Source organism: Cuculus canorus, chromosome 36 (genome assembly GCF_017976375.1).
Source record: "Cuculus canorus isolate bCucCan1 chromosome 36, bCucCan1.pri, whole genome shotgun sequence".
Taxonomy (NCBI): domain Eukaryota; kingdom Metazoa; phylum Chordata; class Aves; order Cuculiformes; family Cuculidae; genus Cuculus; species Cuculus canorus.
In genome coordinates, this window is record NC_071436.1 from 284,083 (window position 1) to 301,675 (window position 17,593).

At 53.1% G+C, this 17,593-nt stretch overlaps 1 protein-coding gene across 1 annotated transcript in view; it reads left to right on the top strand.

Moving 5' to 3' along the window:
• The window catches only part of PFAS (phosphoribosylformylglycinamidine synthase), an 84,063-nt gene that overhangs the window by 44,399 nt on the left and 22,071 nt on the right, over positions 1-17,593 (top strand). The window contains exons 18-20 of the mRNA XM_054052798.1: positions 6,391-6,621; positions 8,738-8,918; positions 10,669-10,752. Of these exons, the coding sequence (XP_053908773.1) occupies positions 6,391-6,621; positions 8,738-8,918; positions 10,669-10,752 (496 nt within the window). The remainder of the gene's footprint in view (positions 1-6,390; positions 6,622-8,737; positions 8,919-10,668; positions 10,753-17,593) is intronic.

A 17,593-nucleotide genomic window follows, 5' to 3' on the forward strand; every position in this document is an offset into this window, starting at 1 on the left:
CACCAAACCTTCATCTCTTCCCCCTTTGGTTCCACCAAACCTTCATCTCTTCACCCTTTGGTTCCACCAAACCTTCATCTCTTCCCCCTTTGGTTTCCACCAAACCTTCATCTCTTCTCCACCCTTTGGTTTCCACCAAACCTTCATCTCTCCACCCTTTGGTTTCCACCAAACCTTCATCTCTTCCCCCTTTGGTTCCACCAAACCTTCATCTCTCCACCCTTTGGTTCCACCAAACCTTCATCTCTTCCCCCTTTGGTTTCCACCAAACCTTCATCTCTTCCCCCTTTGGTTCCACCAAACCTTCATCTCTCCACCCTTTGGTTCCACCAAACCTTCATCTCTTCCCCCTTTGGTTCCACCAAACCTTCATCTCTTCCCCCTTTGGTTCCACCAAACCTTCATCTCTTCCCCCTTTGGTTCCACCAAACCTTCATCTCTCCACCCTTTGGTTCCACCAAACCTTCATCTCTCCACCCTTTGGTTCCACCAAACCTTCATCTCTTCACCCTTTGGTTCCACCAAACCTTCATCTCTCCACCCTTTGGTTCCACCAAACCTTCATCTCTTCCCCCTTTGGTTCCACCAAACCTTCATCTCTTCCCCCTTTGGTTTCCACCAAACCTTCATCTCTTCTCCACCCTTTGGTTCCACCAAACCTTCATCTCTTCACCCTTTGGTTCCACCAAACCTTCATCTCTTCACCCTTTGGTGTCCACCAAACCTTCTTCTCTCCACCCTTTGGTTCCACCAAACCTTCATCTCTCCACCCTTTGGTTCCACCAAACCTTCATCTCTCCACCCTTTGGTTCCACCAAACCTTCATCTCTTCCCCCTTTGGTTCCACCAAACCTTCATCTCTTCTCCACCCTTTGGTTCCACCAAACCTTCATCTCTCCACCCTTTGGTTCCACCAAACCTTCATCTCTTCCCCCTTTGGTTTCCACCAAACCTTCATCTCTTCCCCCTTTGGTTCCACCAAACCTTCATCTCTCCACCCTTTGGTTCCACCAAACCTTCATCTCTCCACCCTTTGGTTCCACCAAACCTTCATCTCTTCCCCCTTTGGTTCCACCAAACCTTCATCTCTTCCCCCTTTGGTTCCACCAAACCTTCATCTCTCCACCCTTTGGTTCCACCAAACCTTCATCTCTTCCCCCTTTGGTTTCCACCAAACCTTCATCTCTTCCCCCTTTGGTTCCACCAAACCTTCTTCTCTCCACCCTTTGGTTTCCACCAAACCTTCATCTCTTCCCCCTTTGGTTTCCACCAAACCTTCATCTCTTCACCCTTTGGTTCCACCAAACCTTCATCTCTTCCCCCTTTGGTTTCCACCAAACCTTCTTCTCTCCACCCTTTGGTTCCACCAAACCTTCATCTCTCCACCCTTTGGTTCCACCAAACCTTCATCTCTCCACCCTTTGGTTCCACCAAACCTTCATCTCTTCCCCCTTTGGTTCCACCAAACCTTCATCTCTTCCCCCTTTGGTTCCACCAAACCTTCATCTCTTCACCCTTTGGTTTCCACCAAACCTTCATCTCTTCCCCCTTTGGTTCCACCAAACCTTCATCTCTCCACCCTTTGGTTCCACCAAACCTTCATCTCTTCACCCTTTGGTTCCACCAAACCTTCTTCTCTCCACCCTTTGGTTCCACCAAACCTTCATCTCTTCTCCACCCTTTGGTTTCCACCAAACCTTCATCTCTCCACCCTTTGGTTCCACCAAACCTTCATCTCTTCTCCACCCTTTGGTTCCACCAAACCTTCATCTCTCCACCCTTTGGTTCCACCAAACCTTCATCTCTCCACCCTTTGGTTCCACCAAACCTTCTTCTCTCCACCCTTTGGTTTCCACCAAACCTTCTTCTCTCCACCCTTTGGTTCCACCAAACCTTCATCTCTCCACCCTTTGGGTCCACCAAACCTTCATCTCTCCACCCTTTGGTTCCACCAAACCTTCATCTCTCCACCCTTTGGTTCCACCAAACCTTCATCTCTCCACCCTTTGGTTCCACGAAACCTTCATCTCTTCACCCTTTGGTTTCCACCAAACCTTCATCTCTTCACCCTTTGGTTCCACCAAACCTTCATCTCTTCCCCCTTTGGTTCCACCAAACCTTCATCTCTCCACCCTTTGGTTCCACCAAACCTTCATCTCTTCACCCTTTGGTTCCACCAAACCTTCATCTCTTCCCCCTTTGGTTCCACCAAACCTTCATCTCTTCCCCCTTTGGTTCCACCAAACCTTCATCTCTCCACCCTTTGGTTCCACCAAACCTTCATCTCTCCACCCTTTGGTTCCACGAAACCTTCATCTCTCCACCCTTTGGTTTCCACCAAACCTTCATCTCTCCACCCTTTGGTTCCACCAAACCTTCATCTCTCCACCCTTTGGTTCCACCAAACCTTCATCTCTTCCCCCTTTGGTTTCCACCAAACCTTCTTCTCTTCTCCACCCTTTGGTTCCACCAAACCTTCATCTCTCCACCCTTTGGTTCCACCAAACCTTCATCTCTCCACCCTTTGGTTCCACCAAACCTTCATCTCTTCCCCCTTTGGTTCCACCAAACCTTCATCTCTTCCCCCTTTGGTTCCACCAAACCTTCATCTCTTCACCCTTTGGTTCCACCAAACCTTCATCTCTTCCCCCTTTGGTTCCACGAAACCTTCATCTCTTCACCCTTTGGTTCCACCAAACCTTCATCTCTTCCCCCTTTGGTTCCACCAAACCTTCATCTCTCCACCCTTTGGTTCCACCAAACCTTCATCTCTTCACCCTTTGGTTTCCACCAAACCTTCATCTCTCCACCCTTTGGTTCCACCAAACCTTCATCTCTTCCCCCTTTGGTTCCCCCAAACCTTCTTCTCTCCACCCTTTGGTTCCACCAAACCTTCATCTCTCCACCCTTTGGTTCCACCAAACCTTCATCTCTTCACCCTTTGGTTCCACCAAACCTTCATCTCTCCACCCTTTGGTTCCACCAAACCTTCATCTCTCCACCCTTTGGTTTCCACCAAACCTTCATCTCTCCACCCTTTGGTTCCACCAAACCTTCATCTCTTCTCCACCCTTTGGTTCCACCAAACCTTCATCTCTGCACCCTTTGGTTTCCACCAAACCTTCATCTCTCCACCCTTTGGTTTCCACCAAACCTTCATCTCTCCACCCTTTGGTTTCCACCAAACCTTCATCTCTCCACCCTTTGGTTTCCACCAAACCTTCATCTCTTCCCCCTTTGGTTCCACCAAACCTTCATCTCTCCACCCTTTGGTTTCCACCAAACCTTCATCTCTCCACCCTTTGGTTCCACCAAACCTTCATCTCTCCACCCTTTGGTTCCACCAAACCTTCATCTCTTCCCCCTTTGGTTTCCACCAAACCTTCATCTCTTCCCCCTTTGGTTTCCACCAAACCTTCATCTCTCCACCCTTTGGTTCCACCAAACCTTCATCTCTTCCCCCTTTGGTTCCACCAAACCTTCATCTCTCCACCCTTTGGTTCCACCAAACCTTCATCTCTTCACCCTTTGGTTCCACCAAACCTTCATCTCTTCACCCTTTGGTTCCACCAAACCTTCATCTCTCCACCCTTTGGTTCCACCAAACCTTCTTCTCTCCACCCTTTGGTTCCACCAAACCTTCATCTCTCCACCCTTTGGTTCCACCAAACCTTCATCTCTTCCCCCTTTGGTTCCACCAAACCTTCTTCTCTCCACCCTTTGGTTCCACCAAACCTTCATCTCTTCTCCACCCTTTGGTTTCCACCAAACCTTCATCTCTCCACCCTTTGGTTCCACCAAACCTTCATCTCTTCTCCACCCTTTGGTTCCACCAAACCTTCATCTCTCCACCCTTTGGTTCCACCAAACCTTCATCTCTCCACCCTTTGGTTCCACCAAACCTTCTTCTCTCCACCCTTTGGTTCCACCAAACCTTCATCTCTCCACCCTTTGGTTCCACCAAACCTTCATCTCTTCACCCTTTGGTTCCACCAAACCTTCATCTCTTCTCCACCCTTTGGTTCCACCAAACCTTCATCTCTTCCCCCTTTGGTTCCACCAAACCTTCATCTCTCCACCCTTTGGTTCCACCAAACCTTCATCTCTTCCCCCTTTGGTTTCCACCAAACCTTCATCTCTTCTCCACCCTTTGGTTCCACCAAACCTTCTTCTCTCCACCCTTTGGTTCCACCAAACCTTCATCTCTCCACCCTTTGGTTCCACCAAACCTTCATCTCTTCACCCTTTGGTTCCACCAAACCTTCATCTCTTCTCCACCCTTTGGTTCCACCAAACCTTCATCTCTCCACCCTTTGGTTCCACCAAACCTTCATCTCTCCACCCTTTGGTTCCACCAAACCTTCTTCTCTCCACCCTTTGGTTCCACCAAACCTTCATCTCTCCACCCTTTGGTTCCACCAAACCTTCATCTCTTCCCCCTTTGGTTCCACCAAACCTTCTTCTCTCCACCCTTTGGTTCCACCAAACCTTCATCTCTCCACCCTTTGGTTCCACCAAACCTTCATCTCTTCCCCCTTTGGTTCCACCAAACCTTCATCTCTTCCCCCTTTGGTTCCACCAAACCTTCATCTCTCCACCCTTTGGTTCCACCAAACCTTCATCTCTTCTCCCTTTGGTTCCACCAAACCTTCATCTCTCCACCCTTTGGTTCCACCAAACCTTCATCTCTCCACCCTTTGGTTCCACCAAACCTTCATCTCTTCACCCTTTGGTTCCACCAAACCTTCATCTCTCCACCCTTTGGTTCCACCAAACCTTCTTCTCTCCACCCTTTGGTTCCACCAAACCTTCATCTCTCCACCCTTTGGTTCCACCAAACCTTCATCTCTTCCCCCTTTGGTTCCACCAAACCTTCTCTCCACCCTTTGGTTCCACCAAACCTTCATCTCTTCCCCCTTTGGTTCCACCAAACCTTCATCTCTCCACCCTTTGGTTCCACCAAACCTTCATCTCTTCCCCCTTTGGTTCCACCAAACCTTCATCTCTCCACCCTTTGGTTCCACCAAACCTTCATCTCTTCCCCCTTTGGTTCCACCAAACCTTCATCTCTTCCCCCTTTGGTTCCACCAAACCTTCATCTCTTCCCCCTTTGGTTCCACCAAACCTTCATCTCTCCACCCTTTGGTTCCACCAAACCTTCATCTCTCCACCCTTTGGTTCCACCAAACCTTCATCTCTCCACCCTTTGGTTTCCACCAAACCTTCATCTCTTCACCCTTTGGTTCCACCAAACCTTCATCTCTCCACCCTTTGGTTCCACCAAACCTTCATCTCTTCCCCCTTTGGTTCCACCAAACCTTCATCTCTTCACCCTTTGGTTCCACCAAACCTTCATCTCTTCCCCCTTTGGTTCCACCAAACCTTCATCTCTCCACCCTTTGGTTCCACCAAACCTTCATCTCTCCACCCTTTGGTTCCACCAAACCTTCATCTCTTCCCCCTTTGGTTCCACCAAACCTTCATCTCTTCCCCCTTTGGTTCCACCAAACCTTCATCTCTTCCCCCTTTGGTTCCACCAAACCTTCATCTCTTCTCCACCCTTTGGTTCCACCAAACCTTCTCTCCACCCTTTGGTTCCACCAAACCTTCATCTCTTCCCCCTTTGGTTCCACCAAACCTTCATCTCTCCACCCTTTGGTTCCACCAAACCTTCATCTCTTCCCCCTTTGGTTCCACCAAACCTTCATCTCTCCACCCTTTGGTTCCACCAAACCTTCATCTCTTCCCCCTTTGGTTCCACCAAACCTTCATCTCTTCCCCCTTTGGTTCCACCAAACCTTCATCTCTTCCCCCTTTGGTTCCACCAAACCTTCATCTCTCCACCCTTTGGTTCCACCAAACCTTCATCTCTCCACCCTTTGGTTCCACCAAACCTTCATCTCTTCCCCCTTTGGTTCCACCAAACCTTCATCTCTTCCCCCTTTGGTTTCCACCAAACCTTCATCTCTTCCCCCTTTGGTTCCACCAAACCTTCATCTCTTCACCCTTTGGTTCCACCAAACCTTCATCTCTTCACCCTTTGGTTCCACCAAACCTTCATCTCTCCACCCTTTGGTTCCACCAAACCTTCATCTCTTCCCCCTTTGGTTCCACCAAACCTTCATCTCTTCCCCCTTTGGTTCCACCAAACCTTCATCTCTTCCCCCTTTGGTTCCACCAAACCTTCATCTCTTCACCCTTTGGTTCCACCAAACCTTCTTCTCTCCACCCTTTGGTTCCACCAAACTTTCATCTCTCCACCCTTTGGTTCCACCAAACCTTCATCTCTCCACCCTTTGGTTCCCACCAAACCTTCTTCTCTCCACCCTTTGGTTTCCACCAAACCTTCTCCCCCCGTCCCTGGTGGTCCCCACGGCTCTTCTCCTGCAGGTGGACCGCTCGGTCACGGGGTTGGTGGCCCAGCAGCAGTGCGTGGGTCCTCTCCACACGCCTTTGGCCGACGTGGCCGTGGTGGCATTGTCCCACGTGGACACGGTGGGGGCGGCCACCGCCCTGGGGGAGCAGCCCATCAAGGGGCTCTTGGACGCCGCCGCCGGAGCTCGGTTGGCCCTCACCGAGGCCCTCACCAACCTCGTCTTCGCCCGCGTCACCGACCTCAAGGTCAGCCGTGGGGCCACCAACCAGGTCATGGTGTCCCCATGTGACCTCCTGGTGTCTCCATGGCCTCCTGGTGTCCCCATGACCTCCTGGTGTCCCCATGTCCTCCTGGTGTCCCCATGTCCTCCTGGTGTCCCCATGTACTCATTGACCCTCAAAGAACCTTTTTGACCCCCTTTGACCGCTGTTGACCACTGCTGAACCCCTTTGACCCCCATTGAATCAACTTTGGCACTCATTGACCTCCATTGACCTCCATTGACCCCCATTGACCCCCAATGACCTCCATTGACCCCCAATGACCCCCATTGACCCCCATTGACCACTATTGACCTCCATTGACCCCCATTGACCCCCATTGACCACTATTGACCTCCATTGACCCCCATTGACCACTATTGACCTCCATTGACCCCATTGACCCCCACTGACCACTATTGACCCCCATTGACCCCATTGACCCCCATTGACCACTATTGACCTCCATTGACCCCCATTGACCCCCATTGACCACTATTGACCTCCATTGACCCCCATTGACCACTATTGACCTCCATTGACCCCATTGACCCCCACTGACCACTATTGACCCCCATTGACCCCATTGACCCCCATTGACCACTATTGACCTCCATTGACCCCCATTGACCACTATTGACCTCCATTGACCCCCATTGACCCCATTGATCTCCATTGACCCCCATTGACCCCCATTCACTCCCATTGACCCCCATTGACCCCATTGACCCCCATTGACTCCCATTCACCCCCATTGACCCCCATTGACTCCCATTGACCCCCATTGACTCCCATTGACTCCCATTCACCCCCATTGACCCCCATTGACTCCCATTGACCCCCATTGACCCCCATTGACTCCCATTCACCCCCATTGACCCCCATTGACTCCCATTGACTCCCATTGACTCCCATTGACCTCCATTGACCCCCATTGACCCCCATTGACCCCCACTGACCACTATTGAATTCCATTGACCCCATTGACCCCCATTGACCTCCATTGACCCCCATTGACCCCCATTGACCTCCATTGACCACTATTGACCTCCATTGACCCCATTGACCCCCATTGACCCCCATTGACTCCCATTGACCCCCATTGACTCCCATTGACTCCCATTGACCCCATTGACTCCCATTGACTCCCATTGACCCCCATTGACCCCCATTGACTCCCATAGACCCCCATTGACTCCCATTGACCCCCATTGACTCCCATTGACCCGCATTGACTCCCATTGACTCCCATTCACCCCCATTGACCCCCATTGACTCCCATTGACTCCCATTGACCCCATTGACTCCCATTGACTCCCATTGACCCCCATAGACCCCCATTGACTCCCATTGACCCCCACTGACCCCCACTGCCCTCCATTGATCCCCATTGACCCTCGTTGACCCCATTGATCCCTATTGACTCCAACTGATCCCCATTGACCCCCATTGACCCCCATTGACTCCCATTGACCCCATTGACTCCCATTGACTCCCATTGACCCCCATAGACCTCCATTGACTCCCATTGACCCCCACTGCTCCCCATTGACCCCCATTGCCTCCACTTGACACTCATTGACCTCCATTGACCCCCACTGACCCCCCACTGACCCCCACTGACCCCCACTGCCCTCCATTGATCCCCATTGACCCTCGTTGACCCCATCGATCCCTATTGACTCCAACTGATCCCCATTGACCCCCATTGACCCCCATTGGCCCCACTGCCCCCCATTGACTCCACCTGACACTCCTTGACCTCCATTGACCCCCATTGACCTCTATTGACCCCCATTGACCTCTATTGACCCCCATTACCCACCATTGATCTCCATTGATCTCTGTCGACCCCTGTTGACCTCTTTGACCCCCATTGACCCAACTTGACACCCATTGACCTCCATTGACCATCCAGTGACCCCCAATTCTCCCTCCCTGGTCCTGATGTCTCCATGTCCTCCTGATATCTCCACGTCCTCCTGATATCTCCATGTCCTCCTGGTATCTCCATGGCCTCCTGGTGTCTCCATGTCCTCCTGGTGTCCCCATGAGGTCCTGGTCCCTCCCTGACCTCCTGGTGGCCCCGTGCTGTCCTCAGGACGTCAAGTGCTCCGGGAATTGGATGTGGGGCTCCAAGTTTGGCGCCGAAGGAGGAGCTTTGGTGACGGCGTGTGAGGCGCTGGTGGACCTTCTCCACCGCTTGGGAGTGGCCATCGATGGAGGCAAAGACTCGCTCAGCATGGCCGCCCGCGTCGGCAAAGAGACCATCATGGCGCCCGGTGAGTCCTACGTGGAGATGGAGGTCACCACCGCGGCTGAAGAACCCATGAGGCCACCACGGTGGTCATTGATGGTCATGGACCCATGAGGGCCACCATGATGGTGGTCACGGGGCCACCAAGATGGGATCCATGGGGCCACCATGATGGTGGTCACGGGGCCACCAAGATGGGATCCATGGGGCCACCACGATGGTGGTCACGGGGCCACCAAGATGGGATCCATGAGGGCCACCATGATGGTGGTCATGGGGCCACCAAGATGGGATCCATGGGGCCACCATGATGGTGGTCACGGGGCCACCAAGATGGGATCCATGGGGCCACCATGATGGGATCCATGGGGCCACCAAGATGGGATCCATGGGGCCACCATGATGGGATCCATGGGGCCACCATGATGGGATCCATGGGGCCACCAAGATGGGATCCACGGGGCCACCATGATGGGATCCATGGGGCCACCAAGATGGGATCCATGGGGCCACCATGATGGTGGTCACGGGGCCACCAAGATGGGATCCATGGGGCCACCACGATGGTAGTCACGGGGCCACCAAGATGGGATCCATGGGGCCACCATGATGGTGGTTATGGGGCCACCATGATGGGATCCATGGGGCCACCACGATGGTGGTTATGGGGCCACCATGATGGGATCCATGGGGCCACCATGATGGGATCCATGGGGCCACCAAGATGGGATCCATGGGGCCACCATGATGGGATCCATGGGGCCACCACGATGGTGGTTATGGGGCCACCATGATGGGATCCATGGGGCCACCATGATGGTGGTTATGGGGCCACCAAGATGGGATCCATGGGGCCACCATGATGGGATCCATGGGGCCACCATGATGGTGGTTATGGGGCCACCATGATGGGATCCATGGGGCCACCAAGATGGGATCCATGGGGCCACCAAGATGGGATCCATGGGGCCACCACGATGGTGGTTATGGGGCCACCAAGATGGGATCCATGGGGCCACCAAGATGGGATCCATGGGGCCACCATGATGGTGGTTATGGGGCCACCACGATGGGATCCATGGGGCCACCATGATGGGATCCATGGGGCCACCATGATGGTGGTTATGGGGCCACCACGATGGGATCCATGGGGCCACCATGATGGGATCCATGGGGCCACCATGATGGTGGTTATGGGGCCACCATGATGGGATCCATGGGGCCACCATGATGGGATCCATGGGGCCACCATGATGGGATCCATGGGGCCACCAAGATGGGATCCATGGGGCCACCATGATGGGATCCATGGGGCCACCACGATGGGATCCATGGGGCCACCATGATGGGATCCATGGGGCCACCATGATGGTGGTTATGGGGCCACCATGATGGGATCCATGGGGCCACCATGATGGTGGTCACGGGGCCACCAAGATGGGATCCATGGGGCCACCACGATGGGATCCATGGGGCCACCACGATGGGATCCATGGGGCCACCACGATGGTGGTTATGGGGCCACCATGATGGGATCCATGGGGCCACCACGATGGGATCCATGGGGCCACCATGATGGGATCCATGGGGCCACCATGATGGTGGTCACGGGGCCACCAAGATGGGATCCATGGGGCCACCGCGATGGGATCCATGGGGCCACCATGATGGTGGTTATGGGGCCACCATGATGGGATCCATGGGGCCACCATGATGGTGGTCATGGGGCCACCGCGATGGTCGCCGTGGTGGCCCAGTGACCTCCTGCCCTTCAGGCACCATCGTGGTCTCGGCCTACGCCATCTGTCCTGACGTCACCGCCACCGTCACCCCCGACCTCAAGTGTCCCAACGGCAAAGGTGGGACCAGGAGCTGCCCAGTAACACCAGTAACACCAGTAACTGCCCAGTAACACCAGGAGCTGCCCAGTAACACCAGTAACTGCCCAGTAACACCAGTAACACCAGTAACTGCCCAGTAACACCAGTAACTGCCCAGTAACACCAGGAGCTGCCCAGTAACACCAGTAACTGCCCAGTAACTGCCCAGTAACACCAGTAACTGCCCAGTAACACCAGTAACTGCCCAGTAACACCAGTATCTGTCCAGGAGCTGCCCAGTAACACCAGTATCTGCCCAGTAACACCAGTAACTGCCCAGTAACTGCCCAGTAACACCAGTAACTGCCCAGTAACACCAGTAACTGCCCAGTAACACCAGTATCTGCCCAGCAAGACCAGTATGTGCCCAGTAACCCTCTCAGTGACTACCCAGTAACCTCCCAGTAACGCCAGTCACAAACCAGTGACCTCCCAGTCCCACCATTCTGCCCCCAGTCACCTCCCAGTCCCCTCCCAGTGCCCCCCAGTCCCTCCCAGTCCTTCCCGTCTCCTCCCAGTCCCCTCCTAGTCCCTCGCAGTCACCTCCCAGTAGCCCCCAGTCCCTCCCAGTGCCCCCCAGTCCCTCCCAGTCCTTCCCGTCTCCTCCCAGTCCCCTCCCAGTCCCTCGCAGTCACCTCCCAGTGCCCCCAGTCACCTCCCAGTGCCTCCCAGTCCCCTCCCAGTCCCCTCCCAGTACCTCGCAGTCACCTCCCAGTACCCCCCAGTCCCTCCCAGTGCCTCCCAGTCACCTCCCAGTACCCCCCAGTCCCCTCCCAGTGCCCCCAGTCACCTCCCAGTGCCTCCCAGTCCCCTCCCAGTACCCCCAGTCCCCTCCCAGTCCGCTCCCAGTCCCCTCCCAGTCCCCTCTAGGACCCTGCAGTGACCCCTGGGGTTCCCGGGGCTGATTTGGGGGTGTTTGGGGCTGATTTGGGGGTGTCTTGGGCTGAACTGGACTGATTTGGGGGTGTTTCGGGCTGATTTGGGGGTGTTTTGGGCTGATTTTGGGGGTGTTGGGCTGATTTTGGGGTGTTTTGTGCTGATTCGGGGCTGTTTTGTGCTGTTTTGGGGTGTTTGGAGCTGATTTTGGGGGTGTTTTGGGCTGATTTTGGGGTGTCTTGGGCTGATTTGGGGGCGTTTTGAGCTGATTTGAGGTGTTTTGGGCTGATTTTGGGGTGTTTTGGGCTGATTTGGGGGTGTCTTGGGCTGAACTGGACTGATTTGGGGGTGTTTGGGGCTGATTTGGGGGTGTTTTATGCTGATTTTGGGGTGTTTGGAGCTGATTTGGGGGTGTTTTGGGCTGAACTGGACTGATTTGGGGGTGCTTTGAGCTGATTTGGGGGTGTTTTATGCTGATTTGGGGGCGTTTTGGACTGATTTTGGGGTGTTTGGGGCTGATTTGGGGGTGTTTTGGGCTGAACTGGACTGATCTGGGGGTGTTTGGGTCTGATTTGGGGGTGTTTTGAGCTGATTTTGGGGTGTTTTGGGCTGATTTGGGGGTGTTTGGGGCTGATTTGGGGGTGTTTTGGGCTGATTTGGGGGTGTTTGGGGCTGATTTTGGGGTGTTTGGGGCTGATTTGGGGGTGTCTTGGGCTGAACTGGGCTGATTTGGGGGTGCTTTGAGCTGATTTGGGGGTGTTTTGTGCTGATTTGGGGCTGTTTTGGGCTGATTTTGGGGTGTTTTGAGCTGATTTGGGGGTGTTTGGGGCTGATTTTGGGGTGTTTTATGCTGATTTGGGGCGTTTGGGGCTGATTTTGGGGTGTCTTGGGCTGAACTGGGCTGATTTGGGGGTGTTTGCGGCTGAACTGGACAGATTTGGGGGTGCTTTGAGCTGATTTTGGGGTGTTTTGGGCTGATTTGGGGGTGTTTTGGGCTGATTTGGGGGTGTCTTGGGCTGAACTGGACTGATTTGGGGGTGTTTGGGGCTGATTTTGGGGTGTTTGGAGCTGATTTTGAGGTGTTTTGGGCTGATTTGGGGGTGTTTTGGGCTGATTTGGGGGTGTTTGGGGCTGATTTGGGGGTGTTTTAAGCTGATTTGGGGGTGTTTGGGGCTGATTTTGGGGTGTTTTATGCTGATTTGGGGCTGTTTTGGGCTGATTTTGGGGTGTTTGGGGCTGATTTGGGGGCATTTTGAGCTGATTTGAGGTGTTTTGTGCTGATTTTGGGGTGTTTTGGGCTGATTTGGGGGTGTCTTGGGCTGAACTGGACTGATTTGGGGGTGTTTGGGGCTGATTTGGGGGTGTTTTATGCTGATTTTGGGGTGTTTGGAGCTGATTTGGGGGTGTTTTGGGCTGAACTGGACTGATTTGGGGGTGCTTTGAGCTGATTTGGGGGTGTTTTATGCTGATTTGGGGGCGTTTTGGACTGATTTGGGGGTGTTTGGGGCTGATTTGGGGGTGTTTTGGGCTGAACTGGACTGATCTGGGGGTGTTTGGGTCTGATTTGGGGGTGTTTTGAGCTGATTTTGGGGTGTTTTGGGCTGATTTGGGGGTGTTTGGGGCTGATTTGGGGGTGTTTTGGGCTGATTTGGGGGTGTTTGGTGCTGATTTTGGGGTGTTTTGGGCTGATTTGGGGGTGTCTCAGTGGGTCCATGCAGCCACGCAGACCCTGGGTTGTAGGCAATGCCCCCCTCCAACACCAGCCTGTGCCTCTGATACCGGCTACGCTTGTGGGAGCTGTGCACGAGTCGCAGAACTCCTTCACATGGTGGCAGAGCTGAGGGAGGAGGTGAATAGGTTAAGGACTATCAGGGAATGTGAGAGGGACATAGATCTTTGGAGCAGTGCCCTCGCACAAACCCAGCAGGCTGCTGGAGCCAATGCGGCGGAGCAGCTTGATCCTATAATCTGTGAGGCAGGGGGAACAAGAGTTGGGGGATGGCAGCAGGTTCCTGTCCGGCGTAGGAAACCTGCTCCCCCCACCCAGACAATTAACCCCCAGATAGCCCTCAGAAATAAATATGAAATGCTGCAGGTAGAACCTATTCCCCAGGAAGAAGCAGTGGAAGAAGGAGATGGTCCCCACAGCCTGGAAACATTCCCTAGGCTCCAGCATCCTCGGAGGGCCCTAAAAACATCCTCCGTCAAGAAAAAGAGGAGAGTGATCGTCTTAGGGGATTCCCTTCTTAAAGGAATGGAGGGTCCCATCTGCAGACCGGACCCGCTCCACAGGGAGGTCTGCTGCTTGCCGGGGGCTTCAGTGAGGGATATCAATAGAAAACTCCCTTCCTTGGTGAAGGAAACGGATTACTATCCCCTCTTAGTATTTCAAATAGGTAATGATGACTTACAGCGCAGAAAGCTGAAAGCCATCAAAAGAGACTTCAGGGATTTAGGGAAGATGATTGAGGGCTCTGGAGCTCAAGTGGTGTTTAGCTCCATCCCAATACTAAGGAATATGGAGCAGGAAGTCAGGAACGTACAGATGATTAATGCCTGGCTCCGAGCCTGGTGTGAGGAGAGAGGCTTTGGCTTCTTTGATCATGGGGTGACCCACCCACCCCCAGGTTTTCTTACTAGGGATGGGTCATACTTGTCTCGAAGGGGAACTAAAGTTCTCTCTAAAAATCTGGTTAGGCTCTTAAATAGAGCTTTAAACTAGATGTGAAGGGGGAAGGGGAGGAGACCAGGCTAGTTGGGAATGAGCCTGGAAGTGGGAAACCGGCGGCTGAGAAATGGTGTGCTGGAGAGGACCACCAGTACACCACAATAGGGCAAGTGAGGGCGAGTATAAGTGGGGACAGTAAGGATAAAACTGGGTCTGTGGAATTAGTTATTCCAAGGACCAGTCAATCGAGAATAAACTCTCTTCCCTTTATGAGGGCTGAAGGTTCATCAGCCCAGCTGAAGTGCATTTACACCAATGCACGCAGCATGGGCAATAAGAAGGATGAGCTGGAAGCTGTTGTAGGGCAAGGTGACTATGATGTCATTGCCATCACAGAAACGTGGTGGGATGACTCACATAACTGGACTACAGCTATGTTGGGATATAAACTCTTCAGGCGGGACAGGAAGGGTAGGAAAGGAGGCGGGGTAGCCCTCTATGTCAAAGAGTGCTTTGAAACTCTCGAACTGGATTACGGTGAGGACGGGATCGAGTGCCTATGGGTTAAAATCAGAGGAGCCCACAAGAAAGGGGACTTTGTGATAGGAGTCTGTTACAGACCACCCAGCCAAGAAGAAGCTGCTGATGAACTCTTCTATAAACAGCTGGGGACAGTCTCTAAATCTCTGCCTCTTGTCCTTGTGGGAGACTTTAACTTTCCGGATGTCTGCTGGGAGTACAATACAGCAGAAAGGAAACAGTCTAGGAGGTTCCTGGAGTGCATCGAAGACAACTTCCTTGCACAACTGGTTAGCGAACCAACAAGGGAGGGTGCCTTCCTAGACCTGCTGTTTGTGAATAGGGAAGGTCTTGTTGGGGATTTGACGGTTGGAGGACGCCTGGGATTAAGTGATCATGAGATGATAGGGTTTTCAGTTCTAGGTGGGATTAAGAAGGGGGTTAGCAAAGCAGTCACATTAAACTTCCAGAGGGCAGACTTTGGCCTGTTCAGAAGGTTGATTAGCAAAGTCCCGTGGGAAACAGTCCTTCAGGGCAAGGGAGCCCATGAGGGTTGGGCGCTCTTGAAAAATGAAATCCTATCAGCTCAAGAGCAAACCATCCCTGTGTTCCGGAAAAGGAGCCGGCGGGGGGAAAAGCCAGCTTGGTGGAGCAGGGTGATCTCAAGATGCGTCAATAAGAAAAAGAAGCTCTATGTGCTCTGGAGGAAAGGACAGGCATCTTGGGTGGACTACAGGGACGAAGTGAGATCGTGCAGGGAAAAAATCAGGAGGGCCAAGGCCCAACTAGAATTAAAACTCGCTAAGTCTGTGAAAGACAACAAAAAGTCTTTCTACAAGTACATTAACAGGAAAAGGAGGACGAGGGAGAATATCCAGTCTCTATTGGATGCAGAAGGAATAACAGTGACAGGGGATAAGGACAAGGCTGAGGTACTTAATGCCTTCTTCGCCTCAGTCTTTAATAGCAAAGAAAGTTGTTCCTTCTGTTTACAAATCCAAGAGTTAGAGGGGCAGATTGAGGCTCCCGTGATCCAAGAGGAGGCGGTTAGAGACTTGCTTGCCCAGCTAGACGTCCACAAGTCTATGGGGCCGGATGGGATCCACCCAAGAGTATTGAAGGAACTGGCGGATGTCCTTTCCAAACCCCTATCCATCATCTTCCAGAGGTCCTGGCTGACTGGGGAAGTTCCACTAGACTGGAGGCTGGCTGATGTTGTGCCCATATACAAGAAGGGTTGCAGAGAGGATCCGGGGAACTACAGGCCTGTCAGTCTCACCTCAGTGCCAGGGAAAGTCATGGAACAGGTAATCTTGAGTGCTATCATGAAGCACACGCAAGAGAACCGGGTGATCAGGCCCAGTCAACATGGGTTTACAAAAGGCAGATCTTGCCAAACTAACCTGATCACCTTCTATGACAAAATCACTCAACTACTGGATGGGGGAAAGGCTGTGGATGTAGTCTTCTTGGACTTCAGTAAAGCCTTTGACACAGTTTCTCACAGCATTCTGCTTCAGAAACTGTCAGCCTCTGGCCTGGACAGGCGCACACTCTCCTGGGTTGAAAACTGGTTGGATGGCCCAGAGAGTGGTGGTCAATGGAGTTAACTCCAGCTGGAGGCCAGTCACAAGTGGAGTTCCTCAGGGCTCAGTACTGGGTCCAGCTCTGTTCAATGTCTTTATCAATGACCTGGATGAAGGCATTGAGTGCACCCTCAGCAAGTTTGCAGATGACACTAAGCTGGGAGGAAGTGTCGACCTGCTGGAGGGTAGGGAGGCTCTGCAAAGGGATCTGAACAGGCTGGACTGCTGGGCCGAGACCAATGGGATGAGGTTTAACAAGACCAAATGCCGGGTCCTGCACTTGGGGCACAACAACCCTATGCAGCGCTACAGACTGGGGGAAGAATGGCTGGAGAGCTGCACAGAAGAGAAGGACCTGGGGGTGCTGGTTGACAGCCGACTGAACATGAGCCAGCAGTGTGCCCAGGTGGCCAAGAAGGCCAATGGCATCTTGGCTTGTATCAGAAATGGGGTCACCAGCAGGTCCAGGGAGGTTATTCTCCCTCTGTACTCGGCACTGGTGAGACCGCACCTCGAATACTGTGTTCAGTTCTGGGCCCCTCACCACAAGAAGGATGTTGAGGCTCTGGAGCGTGTCCAGAGAAGAGCAACAAAGCTGGTGAGGGGGCTGGAGAACAAGTCTTATGAGGAGCGGCTGAGAGAGCTGGGGTTGTTTAGCCTGGAGAGGAGGAGGCTGAGGGGAGACCTTATTACTCTCTACAACTACCTGAAAGGAGGTTGTGGAGAGGAGGGAGCTGGCCTCTTCTCCCAAGCGACAGGGGACAGGACTAGAGGGAATGGCCTGAAGCTCCGTCAGGGGAGGTTCAGGTTGGATATCAGAAAAAAATTCTTCACAGTAAGAGTCATTGGGTACTGGAACAGGCTGCCCAGGGAGGTGGTCGAGTCGCCTTCCCTGGAGGTGTTTAAGGAACGGGTGGATGAAGTACTTAGGGACATGGTTTAGGGAGTGTTAGGAACGGTTGGACTCGATGATCCAATGGGTCCTTTCCAACCTTGTGTGATTCTGTGATTCTGTGTTTTGGGCTGATTTGGGGGTGTTTGGGGCTGATTTGGGGGTGTTTTGGGCTGATTTGGGGCTGTTTTGGGCTGATTTTGGGGTGTTTGGGGCTGATTTGGGGGTGTCTTGGGCTGATTTGGGACTGATTTGGGGGTGTTTGGGGCTGATTTGGGG